At 40.5% G+C, this 19,437-nt stretch overlaps 1 protein-coding gene and 1 long non-coding RNA gene across 6 annotated transcripts; one reads left to right on the top strand and one right to left on the bottom strand.

Annotated features, from left to right (window-relative positions):
• Positions 1 to 1,554: 1,554 nt before the first annotated feature.
• Positions 1,555 to 17,929, top strand: pla2g6 (phospholipase A2, group VI (cytosolic, calcium-independent)). Of its 5 annotated transcripts, none has more exons than XM_026171789.2 (19): positions 1,555 to 1,684; positions 2,261 to 2,475; positions 3,944 to 4,153; positions 5,192 to 5,372; positions 5,499 to 5,686; positions 5,936 to 6,032; positions 6,270 to 6,452; positions 7,761 to 7,869; positions 9,528 to 9,650; positions 10,240 to 10,330; positions 11,164 to 11,327; positions 11,408 to 11,558; positions 12,850 to 12,986; positions 13,275 to 13,352; positions 13,490 to 13,644; positions 13,749 to 13,800; positions 14,963 to 15,078; positions 15,285 to 15,358; positions 16,871 to 17,929. In XM_026171789.2, exons 2-19 carry the CDS (start codon positions 2,267 to 2,269, stop codon positions 17,013 to 17,015), a joined length of 2,463 nt encoding a protein of 820 aa, XP_026027574.2. In that variant the 5' UTR covers positions 1,555 to 1,684; positions 2,261 to 2,266; the 3' UTR covers positions 17,016 to 17,929. The 5 variants fall into 5 exon arrangements, with proteins under 5 accessions (XP_026027574.2, XP_026027576.2, XP_026027575.2 ...); XM_080303178.1 differs by lacking the exon at positions 1,555 to 1,684 and adding an exon at positions 1,985 to 2,004; XM_026171791.2 differs by lacking the exon at positions 9,528 to 9,650.
• LOC145429540 (uncharacterized) lies at positions 3,321 to 5,617 on the bottom strand. The gene is made up of 2 exons (XR_013909783.1): positions 5,481 to 5,617; positions 3,321 to 3,440 (listed from the first exon to the last, which is right to left on the bottom strand). It is a non-coding gene; the product is annotated as an uncharacterized LOC145429540 (long non-coding RNA).
• Positions 17,930 to 19,437: the final 1,508 nt, after the last annotated feature.

Below are 19,437 nucleotides of genomic sequence, written 5' to 3'. Positions count from 1 at the left end.
GTAAACACATTGGATGAAAGAGGACAGCCATGGCTACGTTTTGAGGGTAAAATCATACCTGTAGAGCAAACGCTGCGGACACAGCAGCAGTTTTAAAAAAGATTTTAAGATTAATTTTTTTGCTCCTCTCACTCTAGCAGTTGAGCTGCCTCACTCTAGCCCCAACATTCCGTCCCATACACACCCATTATAAACTCTGAAACGGGTGAAAAAACATCATGAAACTTAAACTGGAACTGAAGAAAAAGTATAATAGATATTGAAAAGATAAATACAAGTTGAATAGTTGAATGTCTTGTCTTCGTTTTAAAGTTTGAATGGTGGCTCTATGTCAACGTATGTGGAAGTAGATACAGTTTAAAAATGAGTAAGTTGAATGAGAATTTGAAGGGTCTCCCCATTGAAATACATGGGAAATTTTTGTTGAAAAAAGTTGAATAAAATTAAAAATATAAATGTTATAAATGAGAAAAATAGAAGCAGTCATGTCCAAAAGAATAGGAATCTAATGGTGTTTGAATGGTTTTTCTAAGTTGAACGGTTTTGAAGGAGATAGAGTACAAAAAACGTACGGAATCCATAATAATAAAATATAATAAAATAGAATAAAGATTCGAAGAACAATACTGTGAATGCTTTTCAAGCATTCACACTAATTAGAAGAACAATACTGTGAATGCTTTTCAAGCATTCACACTAATAAAGATTACAACAACAATACTGTGAATGCTTTTCAAGCATTCACACTAATAATAAAGATTCGAATAACAATACTGTGAATGCTTTTCAAGCATTCACACTAATAATGCTAGTCTAGTTGTGTATAAAGATATCTTTAAAGTAAATAATACCTGCTCTAAACCAGACCCAAAACAAGTTGTCCAAAGCTTAAGGGAATAATAGGTGATTTAATAAGATAGGATTTTGAAGTGAGAAATTCTTGAGATTGAACTGCATCCTGAACTGAGCCCACACCCGGAGGAAGTGCTGAATGTGAAGTTGTCAATTGACAAAGGTAGAGAAGAACCCAGAAAGGAGGCAAGAGACATACCCTGAGTTGAGTCAAACTCCATTGCTAGCCAAGTGGTGTGGCCCACAACCTTCCCAGATTTTAACCAGTAGGCCATGGAGCAAATATTGGCAGCCCAATAGCAAACGCGGAAGCTAGGGAGTGCCAGGCTCCCTTCAGTCTTAGGTTTCTGTAAATGCATATTAGCTACTTGAGGTCTTTTACCCTCCAAACGTAGGAGGAAATTCTAGAATCAAGGGTTGTAAAGAAGGACTTAGGGATAAAGACTGGTAAAAATTGAAAAAGGGGAAAAAAATAGGAAGAAATGTATTTTAATCGAATTAATTCGACAGACCAGAGTTGTGTGGAAACACAATTTAAATTTAAACAATTAGCTTTTTTATTTCTAAAGCAAACAATTACTTCACGTGCCTGAAGTCAATTATATAATACTGTTGAAATCCTCACATGTCGTTGATTGGTCGGTCAAAAGTCGTGTCGTTGTTGGTGTGACTTTATTTTTGCCCCGCCTTTTCTGCCAAGCTCCTTCACGTTCTTAAGCTGTGATTGGTTAAACACACGTCGATCAAATTCTTTTGCAGGGTTGGTTGCAGGGCGGCGGTTGTTGATGTATGTGTCAGAAGTCAGGTAGTCGGCACAGAGAGCAGCTAGCAGGTAAGCAGACAGCAGCAGGCTGCGTCTTTACTGCTTAATGCGATTAGCCGCACTTCACAAGTAGCCCACTAACTGTACTCTGTGTGCTCTAAATGAGTTTGCGATTAAAAAAACCCATGAACGATTAGGGTGTTTCGCTCAGTGTTCGCCGTCTGCGGCTTTTTAGCCTTGGTAGTTTGTCTGGCTGATTGTAGATAAGCTGAAACTCGTGAATGAGCAGCATAAATGGAGCCACTTATTTATAATTCAAACGAGAACTAGCCTCTTTTATACTCAGTGTTCATATCAACAAAGCAGGTGTTGGAGTGTCAGAGGAAGTGGTGAGTGGGCTAACCTTCACTCAGTTCCTAATAATAACTGTAATATAGCGCTTATTTATACCCGCAAGCTACTTCACTTGTATTTCCACAAAATAGAAACAATAAGTATTATATGTATGTATCTCTTAGATATTGCACATGTCGCTCCTGTTCAGTGGTAACATGCGCTCCTGGGGTGGAATAAATCATTCATTAATGTTGACAGCAATACTACAGGCTGCTGTAGTTTGTTTCAGCCTCCCCTTTGTCTTCCCAGGTAACGATGCAGTTCCTAGGGCGGCTGCTGGACACAGTCTCCTCTGTGTCAACCCTCTTCACCAACCCTTACCGGGTCCGAGAAGTGCCGCTGTCTGACTATGGAGGAGGAGGGAAAGTGAAATTAAAAGAGGAGGGTCGCATAGTTCTGTACAAGTACAGTCAGTCATGGGACTGTCTCCTTCTCTGCCCAGAGACACCGAATGTGGCTTTGAGGTCTGTGTTGATCACGTAGATACACTGTTCTGTGTGACTCTGACATGGGTGTGAAAGTTCAGTGTCAGCTGCAAAAACATTTCTTTTGCACCTTTAGTTGCTTTTATTAGCATAGTTGCTCATTTCATCCTGTGTCATCTTACTGGTTTACTGGTTTAGCCTACATCACCATTACTCAAACAGGCAGCTAAGGCTATGCCTTTTATTTTATCAGCTATAAAGCTTTGTAGCAATCATGTGATATGCTAGTAACTATGACATCATCCATTTTTTTTGCAAAACCCTGTTTTCAGCCTTCACTGTTAGCATTTTGGGAGGCATGTTGTTGGTTTTTGTGCACCAGAGTTGACCTTATGTAGACACAAGGAGGGAGTACTAAATTATAAACTAGTACTAGCAATCTTGCTTGGGAAGTTGCATCTGTAAAGTACATGTATATTTGCTATTTAGTGCTAAGTAACATTTCAAGTAAAATGTTACAACTTCAGTCATAAAAATGAAAGCAGAGAGTATCAGTCGGGATTATCTGGACAATCTGTTACCACTACAAAAAGCATATAGGTCCTGTCAGGTAATTCCATTACAAATGCCCCTAAAGTATCAAAGAACACAAACAAGCTGAGAGGTCCAGGTTTGTTATTCCTATGAGCAGAGGTCAGGAGATCTCCTGTGTTGTCACAATTGACAATCAGGGTAGCCTTACCCCTAACTTTAACCCTTAACAAGTCTTCACTTTAACTTGAACAGTTGTCGTGAAAAGGATTAGTCATAGAAACCAAAGCATTTGATGTACCCAGCTGTAAACATGTTTATTTCTTTCTGCTGTTAAAGTTGTCCATGAGCTTATAAGGGAGTTGACCTGCTTTTGGAGTTGGCCTCATATTGCCACTCCGGGAGCTGCAGAGTTTGGCAGATCTGCGCTGGCATAACTTTTCAGCTCGGGATGTTGCTGCTTGGCTACAGATCTGAAAGGCAGGTTTGAAGAAAGATAGAAAGAAGGTCTTAGCATTGGCCTCAGCTGATACCAGACATGTCAAATATTATTAGTTTACTAGCGCAAACCAGATCCTTGTTGGGAGTAACCAGGAGGGACAGGATTAGAGATGAGTGTATCAGAGAGACAGCTAAGGTTGAGTGGTTTGGAGAGAAACTAGAGGTGAGGTTTGAGATGGTTTGAGACACAAGCAAAGGATTGATTGTGGATATGTTGAAAGCAAAAGTAAAATATTATTTATGTATAGTATGTAAAAAAACATTAAAAGGAACTTTTGGAAGCTAAAGCAGCAAAGAAATAAAAGGAATAAACGTCTTAAACACTAATGCTTGAAGCTTTTTTGAATTGTTTTTCTTAGCAGAGGAGAAATATTATTATTTATTCTTTATCTACTAGTTCATTGGTACCACATTAGCAGAACTTTTGGTAATCTATCCACATTTCCTCTTCTTGTAATCATTGCATTGCCTGCAGGCTGTTTCAGGTGGTGTCAGAGGAAGATGCCATGAACTGGTTCCCACAGTACGCCCTCAAACTTCGACCTTTCTATGAAACGCTTCTTCTGAAGTGTGAGTCGACACAGCCAATCGTGGACTGCATCCGTGCTCACCCAGACTGGAGCTCTGCCCACATTGCTGTTGAAACAGGCCTGAGAGAGTGTCTCAAACATAACTATGTGCAGAGGTAAGATAAGCCAAATTGATATTCTTTTTTGGGTTTCTGTGATTATTTTGTATTTATTGGCCTTTTAGTGAGTGAAATATCAGACAGCAGTACGTCTCACAGTTGCATCTTCGTGTTTATGGTATTGATTGATGGGTGGATGAATAATGCCGAATGAAGAGAGATGTAACTCATTAGTCAGGAAGTCTGTGCCAGCTAAATGAATCCAGTGCAACAGATGGTATTGATTATTTAATTGGTTTATAGAAATGTTGCCTCAAAGCACTTATGGTATTATCGAAGCTTATAGCTCATTAGATACAAGTCATTTATTTTTTCACTCATTTTCTTGTGCATTTTTTAAATTGCTCCCTTATTGGCAAAAGTTTCTGTCTTATTAATAAAAAATGTGACTTTTGAGTAATTTTGAGGTAAAATTGAAAGCTACTTGATTCAGTTAGTCTATTAGTGGATATTTAGTTCTAACAGTTTCACAAAAAAAGTCTCTGATTCAGCCTGAAAACCATCCTCTACAAGTAGCGTTGCTGGGAAGTTTAACTTAAAAGACACGATCTGGAGAGTAGGTGTGAATGTGAGTGCGAATGGTTGTCAGTGTGCCTGTGTTAGCCCTGTGACAGACTGGCGAGCTGTCCAGGGCGTACCCTGCCTCTTGCCCTAAGACAGCTGGGATAGGCTCCAGCGCCCCCGCGACCCTGAAAAGGATAAGCGGCAGAGAGAATGGACGGACACGGTCTGGATACGAGAATAACATAATAAGGAAATCCGAAGTGAAATGAGTTGCTGAGGAAAAACAGGAAAAGGCAGTCCTTCCTTGACCAAAGCAATAATAACACAAGTCTGCTTAAAAAACAAAACAACAACCCCCCCTCTCCCCAGCTCTCATGCTTTACTGATATGACTTGAAAACATATAGCTGAAGAATTTAGGAAATAAAAAGAAGCTTAGGAAAGTTTGTTGACTAAAGCACACAGAAAGCCTCTGCGGTGCTTCATGGTGCAGAGCTCCCACAACATCAGCTCAAAATCTTTGCATCTCCAGTCAGATCAATGCTCGGGACGCATCAGGCCAGACGCCGCTGCATCTGGCATGTGGGCGAGCTGACGCCACATGTGTGAAGGAGCTTTTGGAAGAAAGCCAAGCTCGCACTGACATCAAAGACCAAAACGGAGAGACACCGATCCACTACGCTGCCAAGCAGGATTCTACGGTAATCATCCAGGTGAGCCTCAGCTAAAGCAAGATGGTAGAGTCAGACCTCAGACCCTCTAAAGTGCACATTAAAATGATTTCTCCCTCTCTCCACTTTTCCTGCTGTTTTCGTTCTCACCTTTCTCTCATCATCCAGGTCCTTTGCTCGCGGTTATGCTCTGGTGTGGACGAACTCAATAAGAACGGAGAGACGCCGCTCCATGTGGCCTGCCGTACAGGCCGAGTGGAGGCTGTCAAGGCCCTGTTAGGAGGTGGGGCCAAGTGTGACATCATTGGCGGTACAGGTTACCCCATCCACAGCGCCATGAAATACAGCGAGAAGGGGTGAGTGGGAGGAACAATGAGTTATTTTTGTGTCTATAGATGAGCAGAATTGGCCGATTGTGCGTCTGTGTTTTACTGCACGATACTAAAGAACACTGAAAATGGGAACAGCTTCTCTGGTTCTCCTTTTTTACCGGTTCTCTAGAAGTTGTCTGTCTGTCTGTCTGTAATGTGTGACTTCTCTACACTATAATAAAGAATGTAGTACATATTTAATATTCTTGTTTTAATTTCGTGTTCATCTGTTAGTTGTGTGGAGGAGATCCTCAAAGCAGATCCAAACCAGCTCCAGGCAGAGGACTCTTTGTATGGAGGGACGCCTCTCCACTGGGCTAAAACTGCTGAGGTTAGAAACACTACGCCGTGTGCTGTGTAAAAATTCATAATGGTTTGTTTAGTTTTGGCATTACTCTTGCAAACATCCTGAGAAATTCACACTGAGTTTAATCCTGAGTAAATCTAGCCGCCTGCCAGTGATGGCTGTGCGTCCTCTGGTCTCTCAAATCAGCACATCTGCGAGGGATTAACACGGAGCTAGAGACTTGACTTCATGTTTCTTTCTGTCTTCATGTCTGGGTGATAGATGTGTCGCATGCTGTTAGAGTGTGGCTGTGAAGTGAACTACCTCAGTAAGACCGGAGAGAGCGCTCTGCACATTTTGACCAAGAAGGGTCGCTTTGAGGCGGCTATGGTGTTGCTCACCCACGGAGCGAATGCCAACCTGAGGGGCCAGGATGGAAACACAGCTCTGCACTTAGCCATGAAGGTGTGTATACGATCTGCAAAATGTTCATGAGGAGAAAAGAGAAAGGTTACTTTGCAAGACATTGTGAGATTACGGGAGTTGTAGAACGCAGCACCTTTGAAATCAGATTGCAATACTCATAAAGAAAACTGAGGTCATGCTCTGTGTTACAGCCAGCGTGTTCACACTGCAAAATCTCTTTCCAGTCTGTTTTGATGAGTTCTTATTCAACATCAAATGTTTGTTTGTGGGCACATGGTTAGCACTGCTGCCTCACAGCAAGACGATTCCTGGTTCAAATGTCCTGGCAGGCTGGTGCTTTGTATCTGGAGCTTACATATTCTCCCTGTGCTTTCCTCCCACAGACCAAAGATGTGCATTGTAGCTTAGTTGGTGATTGTAAATTGGCCATGTGAGGTTAATAGTGCGTATAGCATAAAGCACTGCATAAATGTATGGTTAGAGAAATGCTGTCTGAATTGCCACAGTGTTTCCATTTTAAAAAATATGTATTATTTTAATGTGAGCTGCATAACTGAGGTTTTTCACAATGGGGGTACAAACCCAGCTAAGCTATTGCAACAAGTACTGATTGTTCAAATACAACTGCAAAAAACCTTCAATGCTGTGTGAAATGTAACTAACTACAAAATGTAATGATTCGCAAATCTGATAATCATATTTTACTCAAAATAGAACAGTGAGACAATTTATGTTTTAAATGTTTAAACTGTGAAAATGTGCCAGCTTAAGAAAAACATTTGCTTATTTTGAATTTAATGGCAGCAACACATCTTAAAAACTGTTGCGACATCACTGAGTAGCAGCCCCTCTTGTTTTGACAGCAGTACGTAAAACTCAGGAGACCAGTTGCTGGACGTCTAACTGTTGTCTGATTTAGGATTCTAGCTGCTCAACAGTCCTGCAGACTGCAGGCAGGCCAGCTCAGCGGACTCTTCTCCTACAAAGTCATGCTGTTGTAATAATTGCAGTATGTGGTTTAGTATTGCCTTGTTGAAGGGAAGCGTATGTTGCTCTAAAACCTGCTAGCACCTTCCAGCATTCGTGGAACCTTTCCAGATGTAATAGTTTCAACAAAAACTTCTGGAAGTCTTCTTGAGCCCAATCAGTGATTTCCTCTATAAACACATTTTTTCCATATTAGGGAACTTCTGGCCATCTTCACCTCTGAGAAACTCAGAAATTCTGTTTTTATTTACTTCTTACCCAGCATCCCAATTTGTTTGGAATTGAGGTTGTATTTTTTTGTTTTATCCTTTGTTCCATATCCTTAAAAAAAACCTCTTCTCATTTGTTGTGACTGCTCAGATGGACCACATAGAGTTGATCAAAGCTCTAATAGTGTTTGGTGCAGATGTGGAGATTCACAATGATTTGGGCGAGACACCTGGACTCATCGCTGCACGCACCAGCAAAGGTAATGAGAGAGAGAGAGTGAGATGGGGGGTTAAAGCGAAACATTTAAACATATAAAGAACATAGAAGTCTGAGCTTGGACTGGTGGTGTTAACAGTGAAATTAGGAGTTAATGTGCCTGACCTAACAACCCTGTTTGATCTCATGTAGTCTGATTTGAAAGCATGTGTCCACTGTGGATGATATTAGTCTGCATGTTGTGTTGGAGCTGTAATTAAGGGTTTTATAATCTGCCACTTTATCCCATTATGTATTAATATTATATGATATGATAACACTTCCTGTTACAGATATATTGCTTTATCACTATGAAGCAATGAAAAAATATTAGTTATTGCTTATAGTCAGTTAAACTTTGTGATCATGCTTTTTTTTTTTTTTTTTTTGCAGTATGCAGTATTGCAGCATCTTGGCCTTACTGCCTTTTAGTGAAATATCCGATTAGATTAGGTTAGATTTTGGTCCACAGAAGCAGAAAATGGAAAAGAGCATACAAATAAACTCACTAACTCTAAGGCTACGTTCACACTGCAGGTCTTAATGCTCAATTCCGATTTTTTGATCAAATCCGATTTTTTTGTCTGCTTGTTCACACTACAAATAAAATGCGACAGCAAACGCGCTCTAGTTTCTTTTGCGGCCCGCATGCGCAAAAGAAGACGTCACACACAACGCGCTCTGTTTAGACCAAACAGTATTGTTTGACTGATGGCCTTTAATATAAAGACTTGTTTCGGACTTTACGTTTTCCAATTTTGCTTTAAGTTATAAAGTTATTTTTTTATTTACATATGGCCTAATAATTATCCTTATTGCTGTTTTAGAGAGGAGCGGTGCTTCAAAGGCTAGTTGCAGATAATCTGCAGATTATACAGTACAAATAAAATGTTCACGTTTCTCCAACGTTGTCTTCCCAACAGTTTCACTGACATCTACACTGGATGGCCGGGAAGTGTTCGCGATGTCTTCTCCGGAGCTGATAATTGTTGTCTGTCTTGTGTCAGTGACGTAAAAGACGGATTTAATGCGACATGACCGTTCAAACAGCAGTCGCTTTCTAAAACATCGGATATGTATCGGATTCAGTACCACATACGAAAGTGACCCAGATCGGATTTGAAAATATCGGACTTGTGCCGTTCACACTGTCATACCATGATCGGATATGGGTCGCACAAGGTCAAAAAAGTCAGATTTGATGCGGTTTTGCCTGCAGTGTGAACGTAGCCTTAGTCATCCCACAGGAAATAAAAACAGTTTCTAATTTCTTTCTGTTGATATATGCAGCTGTTTACTGTTATTTTTCTGATCACTTTCTTTTTTGGCAGAAAGCTGGAGACAAAGACAAAGATTTAAAATTTCACTTTGATTTCTTAGAAAAGCTCAGAGCATGTTACGGCTAAATTGAGCCAGCTAATGGATGTTTGCTTTCAAATACATAGACAGTGCAGGAAACCATTCACAAAGAAGAAATGGGAGTAAACTAAGTTTGTATTGACTTACTGATTTTGAAAATGCATGATAATTGCTAACAGCTTGCTTATGTTCTTGCTTTCTCTCTTCCTTTCATCTCTCTCCGTCTCTCATCTTTGTGGCGTGTGTGCACGTCTAACTTGTTGGCTGCTGCTCTGTGTGTGTGTTTGTGTGTTAACATGAAAGGTCCTAATAGAAAGATACTGCTGGACTTGCTGTGTAGTGTAGGAGTACAGCGTTGCCTCCCTCCCTCCCCCGGCAGTCCTCCTCCTCCTCCCATCTCCAAGAAGGTCAAGCCTCAAGGCATAGGTAACACCACCACCCCCTCACCCCTGCTCCTCCCTCATGCTTCTCCATTTCCATTTTTCTGTCACTTCAAATATTCGAGTTTGTGTTGTCAGTCAATTTTTTACCCTTACTTTTCTTAGCTATAGATCATTCTTTCTGTATTATATATTTAATGATCAAATTTAGGATAATCTTAAATCGCTGTAAACGTAATGTAAGAGCTGGATTCAAGTGTTCCTTCATATTTAAGTTAAAATAATAATAATAATGGATTGGATTTATATAGCGCTTTTCAAGGCACCCAAAGCACTTTACAATGCCACTATTCAGTCACTCTCACATTCACACACTGGTGGAGGCAAGCTACGGTTGTAGCCACAGCTGCCCTGGGGCAGACTGACAGAAGCGAGGCTGCCATATCGCGCCATCGGCCCCTCTGGCCAACACCAGTAGGCGGTAGGGTAAAGTGTCTTGCCCAAGGACACAACGACCAGGACAGAGAGCCCGGGGATCGAACCGACCCCGTTTTTTCCTAGTTTAGTTTAGTTTATGTACAAATGTGATGTCATGTTTTGCTCCTGTACCAACAGCTGTTGTGATTGGCTTTTAGGATTTGAGGACATCTTGTATGTGGGGGCTGCAGTGGGTGCAATGAGCAGAGGCATATCTGAAATAGACGGCCCCCAAATGGAAACGAGAAAGTGAGTATAACATATCACGCGCCTTTATTGCTACTACTTACCCATAATCAAAGCACACACAGAAGGTTGTAGGCAAACACTGAATATATAAGACAGACATGGCCGTTGTGACTTTACCTACAGTTATCATAGTTCTGTATAGTTACTGTGCTGTAACAATGACACATATTTACCTACACCACAGTAACTATGTGTCTTTTTTTCAAAGTGGATGTGACGGTAACAGGTGGATGTGATATTCCTCATACTTCATCCTAAATCATACTCTGCTTTATCTATACTGTCTATTTAACTCTAAGTGGGACCATCATTTATAAAATAATCATATTGTGTTCAGATTGAGATACACATGCACACTGACAATGTGACTGTGGCCATAAACTCACCATGAAAGTGTTTCTAAAACCACTTTAATACAAATGTAATATTAATAATTCATATTATTGTAAAGTGTATAACTGATACACCCACAGCTCACTTTTAGAAAGAATCCAGGGTCAAAGCACTTCTGCTGTTCTGTGCTGCACAATAATAGGTTTCACAGTGTAGTAATGCCATTGTTCAGTATGCATTGAAAGCCTCTGCCCTCCTTGATTTCTTTACCATTTGTGGGCTTTGACCTGCATGCGTTTAAGGCCTTTCTCTCCAGGTTTACTTTGCTTTGTTTTATTTTGCTGTTCTCTGTGTTGTGATGTTTGGTTTTGCTGGTCACATGACTCTTTTCAGTAAACTCTGTTTCGAGGATTCTGCTCTGTTCCAGAGGATCTAAAAAGTTGGATATGCAAGTGATTGGCTGGATAAAATTCATCATATTGGTCTTGGCCATCCGACAGGATGGACAGTCTGCTGTGTCTTGATGGTGGCGGTATTAAAGGCCTGGTGCTGATCCAGATGCTGATCGCTCTGGAGAAGGAGGCGGGCAGACCCACCAGAGAGCTCTTCGACTGGGTAGCTGGCACGAGCACGGGAGGCATCCTGGCTCTGGCTATAATCCACGGTGTGTTTGTGTTCTCTTTTCCAGTGCTGGGTTTTCATCACATAGCATCAGAACAACAATGACACTTCTTCTATGTGTAGGTAAATCCATGGAGTACCTGCGCTGCCTGTACTTTAGGATGAAGGAGCAGGTGTTCAAAGGATCAAGACCCTATGAATCAGCACCGCTAGAGGACTTCCTAAAAACAGAGTTTGGAGAAAACACCAAGATGACTGACATAAAGTTCCCCAGGTAGATATCTGAATGTGATAATAGGCAGAAAAATGCCAAAAAAAAGCTAAAATTCAAAAGAATTGCAGACCTCTGCCCAAGCTGCTCGTCATCTGGGCAGCATTTACTTTTAAGCAAAGAGTAATGTATCTTCTATTAAAACATTGTGTACAAGCAGGCAATAGATAATAGGTATTGATTTGTAAATAACTGAAATAACTTGAGCTTATTATATAATATTATAATGCAGTTTATTTCTAACCAACTAGCAGCTCATTCATCATCGTGTGAAACAAAGGCAGATGTGATACGTAAAAGTGAGGTCAGAGGTCAAATGTGACATGATATTTAAATGGTAACTATAGTGTGATATTTAGAATCCCCATATAACAGAATCATTTCCTAAGTAATGCCAATATAAACGAAGGCAGCAGAATTTTAAACACCATTTTAAGAAAATTGACATTTTATGAAAGTTTGAATTTATCTGACCTCGAAGAAGAAGTCAGAGACAGTAACATGATATTTACAATCCCCATATACCATTCCCTACATAACTATATGTTGTCAATACTGACAATGGCGGTAATAAACAGTTATAAATAGCTCTAAATAGAATTATTATCACTTTAACCTTGAGTTTTACATTGAAGGTGAGGTCAGAGGTCAAATGTGATTAACATGAACCCACTCTACACTCCTACAAAGTTTTATTATAATTCATTCATAACTTTTCGACCTGTCACGCTTACAGAGAGAATGACAAATTGTTGCGTTCTAAATGTTATGCAGCCATCTGCCACAAGATGGCGCTGCAGCTTTTCCATTGCTATAGTTAAGCACCAGAAATTTGTTAATGCAGCCTTAATCTTCCTTTAAGTCTGTCATTGTTCAGACCTCAGTGTTTCTTAGGTTTTATACTAATCAATTAGCCAAAGATTTTTCCTTATTTACTCGACTAAGAATTTAGTCGCCCCAGTTTCTGCTGGTGCGAACAGTGTCATATAAAAGCTTTAAATATCCCACTCTTTTGCTGTGATTGGTCAGTTTTTAAAACTTTGAGCTGGTTTTACCCTGATGTGTTAAATTGAGTCACCTAATTTTTTTCCGAGGTTCAGTTCCTGAGAATTAAGAAAAGGTACTGACTTGCTTAGATATGTGTAGCATGGCTCTCTTAACACTAAAATAATACATCTGAAGCCAGATTGGTTTTAAAAATATTTTTGTAATTTGGTTGAAATGCTGCTGTTCAAATTTTCAGGTGTTTAAGGAGAACAGGCAAACATCCTTTCACTTCTTTCTTTCTTTACAGGGTAATGGTGACCAGTGTTCTGGCAGACAGACATCCAGGCGAGCTTCATATATTCAGGAACTATGACCCTCCATCCGTCTCCAGAGAGGCCCCATACACCACCACTGCCACATTCAAGCCTCTCACCATCCCACAAGGCACGTCAGATATCACCTGTGTTTGTCAGCTACAGCACCAGCCCTCAAATGTCAAATGTATTAAATGGGATAATGAAGTGCTCTGAACATACCACTGGATGGCACCAAAGGAATTTTCAGAGCTCATATTTTAATGTGAGGGTTATCTACTTTCACTTCACTGAGGCAAGAAAAGCTGAAAACTAAGCCTGTGTTTGAACACAACACTGAAACTGAGACTGTGTGTGCTGTTCATGAAGGAGTCGTGTCCTGTGTTGTGTGTGAGTCCCAGCCGTGTTGTTGTTACAGGCTGGGAGGATGAAGGTGTGTTGATAGTAGGATACACAGAAGAGCCACCCAGAAAGATAAGGAAGGTGACAGATGAAGGTGTGTGTATGCGTACAGGACCAAGTCCTGGAAAGTCGTGAAAAAGACAGACAGGAAGTGATAATTATGAACTCAGAACAGTGTAATTGCATTTACTATGCATGACTTTCTTACTTATATCCTTGTGTTCATATCAGAACAACTTGTATGGCGAGCTGCTCGCTCCAGCGGCGCTGCTCCCACCTACTTCCGACCAATGGGGCGCTTTCTGGATGGAGGGCTGCTGGCCAATAACCCGACACTAGATGCCATGACAGAAGTCCATCAGTACAATAAGGCCTTAAAAGCAGAGGTAGGCAACCGGAGCTCTATTCACTTTCCTTCCTTTATGCACTTAATGGACGTTAAGCCACATGGATTTGTTCGTGACTTCTTCTCTGCACGTGTGTCTCTTAGGGCCGTGAGAAGGACTTAAAGAAGCTGGGTATAGTGGTCTCTCTTGGAACAGGTGAGCCAAGTAATTGTGTGTCAAAATGTTAAATTATGTGAGTCATATCTCTTCTTCTGTGTCTTTAATATTCATTAAATGCAAAGTAAACTGATATATACACACACACTGGCCACTTTATTAGGTACATATCGCTAGTACTGGGTTGGACTCTGTTTTGCTTTTAGACCTGCCCTAATTCTGTGTGGCACAAATTCAACAAGGTGATGAAAGGATTCCTCAGAGATTTGGGTCCATATTGACATGATATCACAGAGTTGCTGCAGATTGGTTGGATGCACATAAATGATGTCATGTTCAAGGAACCAGACATGGCACATTATCTTGCTGGATACAGCCTTCAAAAGATTGGTACAGTGGGGTGATAAAGGACCACATAGACATACAATATAGACACGCTCAGCAACAATAGTCGGGTAACTGTGGTGTTTAAATGATGTCATTTAGCACTAAGGGGCCCAAGAGTGCCGGGAAAGTGTCCTTGAAACCATTGCACGACCAGTAGCAGTGCAGACGTTTGTGTTTTTTATGCCACATTTTGACCCAACACTCTAAATGTTGCTGCAGAATTTGAAACTTATCAGACCAGGTACTGTTTTTCTAATCTTCTGTTGTCAATTTTTGGTGACTTGTAGCCTCAGTTTGCTGTTCTTAACTGATAGAAGGACACCTGGTGTGGTCTTCTGCTGCTTTAGCCCATGCGTTTGACATGTTTTATGTTTAGAAATGCTCTTAATTACCTTAGTTGATACTAAGTTGACCATTCTCTTGTAAACCTTAGAGACGGTTTTGTGGGAAAATCCCAGCAGATCAACAGCTTCTGAAATGCTCAGAGCAGCCTGTCTGGCACCAACATCTGTGTCGCTCAAATAAAGTTTGTTCCTCATTCTGATGCTCAGTTTGATTTTCAGCAGTTCATCTTGATCATGTCTAAATGCACTGAATCGCTGCCATGTGTTTGACTGATTTAGATATTTGTGTTAACATGCAGTTGAACAGGTGTACTTAATTAAGTGGCCAGTGGGTGTATATATCAGTTGTATCAGAGCTACACAGGAATGCATACCTATCACATTGTGAATAACTAGCTGGAGTTCAGTGTCTCTATTTGAAGTCTCCCTCCCCTTTATCATTTTGTACGCGTGCTCCTGTGTGTCTCCAGGTAAACCTCCTCAGGTGGTGGTGAGCTCTGTGGATGTGTTCCGACCCTCCAACCCACTGGAGCTGGCCAAGTCCTTTGTAGGAGCAAAAGAGCTGGGCAAAATGCTGGTGGACTGTGTGAGTGCATCATTTTTCAGTTTATGTCTGTGAGTGGTTAACTCTGGCCATTGCTGTAATGTGCCCTGATTACTTATTTTTATTTAATCTGTTATTTGTGTTTATTCCATTTGACATTTGTGCATGTATTGGTGTTCTAATAACAAAAACATTTGTTAAAGCATGTTTTTCTTGCTCATTATAAATACGTCTCTCTCACTGCACAGTGTACAGACTCTGATGGCTGTGCAGTGGACAGGGCCAGAGCGTGGTGTGAAATGATCGACACCATTTACCACAGGTCAGAAACGACACACGTGTTAGTTTTGCTTCTTTTTTAATGCATCCTCTTTTCTCAGCCTCTCTGTATTTGTACCAACTTGCTCTCATCCGTTTATCTTAGAATGCTTGTAGTTGTTTCTTATTCCCAGACGCTTCATCTGCAGGGGTTTAAAAGGAGTTCCTGTAAGACTGAGTGTTTACTTCAATTTCATTCAGTTTTATTCAAATGTTGACAAATCACAACAACAGTTGTGATTTGACTTTATATTGTAAGGTAAAGACCCTACAATAATACAGAAAATAGAGGAAAGTCCAGCAATCATATGACCCCTCTATGAGCAAGCAGGAAGAAACCTGCACTAAAATCAAACTCACATAGGGGCTGAGTGGATGAGACCGAACAAAGACATGCTGTGGAAGAGAGCCAGAGATTAATAATAACTATTGATTAAATGCAGACAGTTGTATAAACTGATTCACACGTACATTTCATGTGAACTGTCACAGTGATCAAATCTGCCGCATGTCAGTTATCTAGAAGTAGGACATTTATCACCAACCTATATATGACATGACTGCAGTTTTGTCACATTATAAATTACTTTCATGGATGTAGTTATGACATTTCAATTCAGTTTGGTTTTAATTAAGTTTTATTTATATAGCATCAAATCACAAGCCACATCAAGGCACTTTATATTATAAGGTAAATTACTTTACAGTAATAGATAATAAACCACAACAATCTTATGACTCCCTATGAACAACCACTGCTGACAGTGGGAAGAAAAAACTCCCTTTTAACAGGAAGAAATCTCCAGGCTCAGGGAGAGGGGCGGCTTTTTGCTGTTGAGGGGGAGGAGGAGGAAGAGGAGGTAAAAGAGGCACTGTGGAACTAACTGCTGTGTCTTTTAGCTTCATGGATAGATAAAGGTGCACATCATTTAAATAGCAATAGAAGTATGTATAATATGCCTGCCTAAGAGGAGCATGTAGAATATAAATAGAACTGGTCCCTACAGAGAACCGTGTGCATCATTAAATAGGTAGATGTTTGTGTTTATAAATATGATATCAGTTCATACATATAAATTTTGATGTCAGTGTTTCCGTTAAATTGTGTGATAAAAAGGACCGTAAAGTGTCACAAGGTCATGAGGTTATGTTGCATCTCGTCTTCTTCACTGTACTCACGTGAGAACCTGAGACCAAATGCTGTAGTTTCACTTCTGTTAGAAACTCATAAAGTACCAAATAACAGGTTTACACTGCAGTCGATCAGTTTAGCACACACACTCTTTTTCTGTTGTACCATGTGGTTCAGCATTGTCTTGTAAGCAAGCCTACAGTGGAAAAGAAGCATGAACGTAGCTCCAAAAGCTCTTCAGCAGCAATGGTGATTTTTCCTGTTGTTTTTATTTATCCCTTTTTTTGCATTTAGTCTTTCTTTACTATCTTTAGCATGTCTCTCTGCACAGTTAGTTATCATTATTTTGTTTATTAATCACTGTGTCCGTTGCATTGTGTGCAGATTGAGTCCCCAACTATCTCAGGAGGTGATGCTGGATGAGGTGAGCGACGCAGCCCTGGTGGACATGCTGTGGGAGACCCAGATGTATCTGTATGAGAAGAGGGAGGTCCTCCAGTCTCTGGCAAAATTACTACTGAACAACTAAAAGCACAAGAACATCACAAATGGAGGCTGTGAAGAGTGTTTGAATGGAGCAGTGAGATTACTGAGCTGTATGTCTGACTAAAAACTGTAATGTGTGTGTCGGTGTGCTCTCTGTTCAAACTGAATGAATCAGTTTGAGTATGAGTAAAAACGTATTAAATATGTGGAAAGCTAACCCAGGAAACAGCTGACCTACTAAAGCCTGTTTAAAGGTGTTTTATGTAGCATCATGTGACCTTAGCACTGATCCTGTTGTGGTTGATCAGGTTTACTTCTAACATATGAACCAATGAAGAAGTTGAAGTTGTACTGGGGAAATGTAAACTGACTGTTACAGTGTCATGTAAGTTTCCACTTCCCCCTACACTGTGGGTCAATCTACCTCTGGATTTGTTGAGGTAAATCTGGAGTGTTTCCTTCCCCTTTTTTCCTCACTTGTTCATCACATTCACTTCTGACACACAGTTACAAATACACCCGAGTCATTGAATTTTTCCATTAAGCTGTGTGATAAAAGGGACCCTGAATTGCCACCAGAGCATCAGCAGTATTCTCAGGTGCAGCTGAGATGGTGGTGATGTTGAACCAGTTCTGCCTTATGTGTGGGACCCACATTTGTACCTTTTCTTCCTTCCGTAGTAATCTAATGCCTTTCTGAGTTATTTATACTGACTTGAAACGCAATATTTAGCCTCATGTCTGTTGATAAAATATGATATTAATATGAAATCTTAAAACTGACATGAAAGATGTATTTGAATGAATCATCTCTGTGAAAGATAAAGGAACAGATGCCCTGCTGCTATGTGCACAACACGGACAGGAGGAACAAATTATTTTGTATTTTTATTTTTTTGTATTTGGCTTAATCCTGAAGTATAAATGGTATGGGAATAAAATATCTTAATATTGACCAAACTGCTTTGTTGTTGTTTCAGTTAATCTCAGTCAGCCTGCACCCTTATAAACTTGGCTGTTTATTGCTTTGAAACCCTCTATGCATGATAAGGTCAGTGGCTTTATTGCTTCCTTTGGCCAACTTCTTGTCCCAGCAAGGGTATCTGACGAACAGCAGGGTGTAGATTTTGCCCTGGATCTTGTCCACCCCATTTGGCTGACTCCTCAGAAGTCGCCTTACTCTCTGCAGGTGTTTGGTGGTTGCAGCTTGCCAAGCGGCCTCTTCATGGTTGCCATTTGCCTGTGATATTCCAAGGTACTAGTACTATCCAAGTACAAGGTACTAGTTCAGTGATGACGTGACGAGTCCTACTTCCGGGCCTAAAGTAGTCTGCGTTTAATATGGCTTTTGTGTTGTTAACATGTTTAATGTTTTGTATTTTCTTCTATTTAATCTCAAAAAGCTCCTAAAACAGTCAGTGATCACTGTTGACCTCCCTCGGCTTTTATTACCGCTAATCATTTATTTAAGATCAGTTTTTAAAACCTTAGGATGTAACTACAGCCCAGCCCGTGCAGCAGTATATGAATGACTAACCTCGTATTGTGGATGGATTATCTCAGTTGTTCTCCTGGCTGAAGTTTGGTCCTTTTACAGCATCCTGCCATGCGATTACATTTGTTCCTGACCACCGAGAACACTCACGTTAACTTTTATTGAGTGAAAAAAAAGTTAGCTTGTTTATATTATGCTAACATAGCTGTGTCGCTAGCGGTCACGTAGCACATCATTATATACCAGCTAGCCCAACTTCAGTAACCCTACAAGTTTCACTGCTGTTTAGTTTTCTGTCTTCATTTATGCTGGAAGTGATAACAGAGCTGTACGTTTTAATTTGTTTCCAAAACCCCGCAGTCAGGACATGCTATATTGTATTTAGATAGAAGCTAGCGAGCTAACTCCCTGCTAACTTTTAACCCCGTTAAATGTCATAAATTCCGTTTTCATGGATGCCTGGATGTTAAACTCAATTGTTACACCTGGTAGAGCAGAACGCTGATCATTTTATTAAAGATGAAAGACTTTAGACAGTTTTTCAACTCTCAGTAATGCCATAGTGATCGTTTGATATATGGACCTGCAGCGGAGTTTAGGTCCAGACACGGCTAGTGACGTCAGACTGAACAACCGGATAGCTGTCCTCAATGTTTGAAATGGTTACTTTCTGGTAATGCAATCAGACTACAATTCTCCGGTAGGAATGACAGTCCAGTGTCATTGCTGGTTGCTGCATTCAACAACAGAAGCTTGGCATGTTGTAACATCTATAAGGACGATTTGTTTGTCAGTCCAGGCATGATTTAGGTGATCCAAATGCAATTACCTGAACAAAGTCTTTAATGTTGTCCTAACTTCTTTTAAGTATAGTAGCAGTGGATGTGGGTTGGAGTTGCAATGACCTTCAACCTGCAGGTGACCACACCATTTGTGACGGAGAACTCATCTCCATTTGTCATGCAAGGAA

Source organism: Astatotilapia calliptera, chromosome 6, assembly GCF_964374335.1.
Source record: "Astatotilapia calliptera chromosome 6, fAstCal68.1, whole genome shotgun sequence".
NCBI lineage: Eukaryota > Metazoa > Chordata > Actinopteri > Cichliformes > Cichlidae > Astatotilapia > Astatotilapia calliptera.
The sequence above is the reverse complement of the archived record's forward strand: the minus strand, read 5'-3'. Positions and strand labels throughout refer to the sequence as shown.

Coding starts and splice junctions, on each gene's coding strand:
- pla2g6 (XM_026171789.2), top strand. CDS start 2,267: ATGCAGTTCCTAGGGCGGCTGCTGGACACAGTCTCCTCTGTGTCAACC. Junction 11,328..11,407: donor GGCTCTGGCTATAATCCACG/GTGTGTTTGTGT, acceptor TTCTATGTGTAG/GTAAATCCATGGAGTACCTG. Junction 15,079..15,284: donor GCAAAATGCTGGTGGACTGT/GTGAGTGCATCA, acceptor CTCACTGCACAG/TGTACAGACTCTGATGGCTG.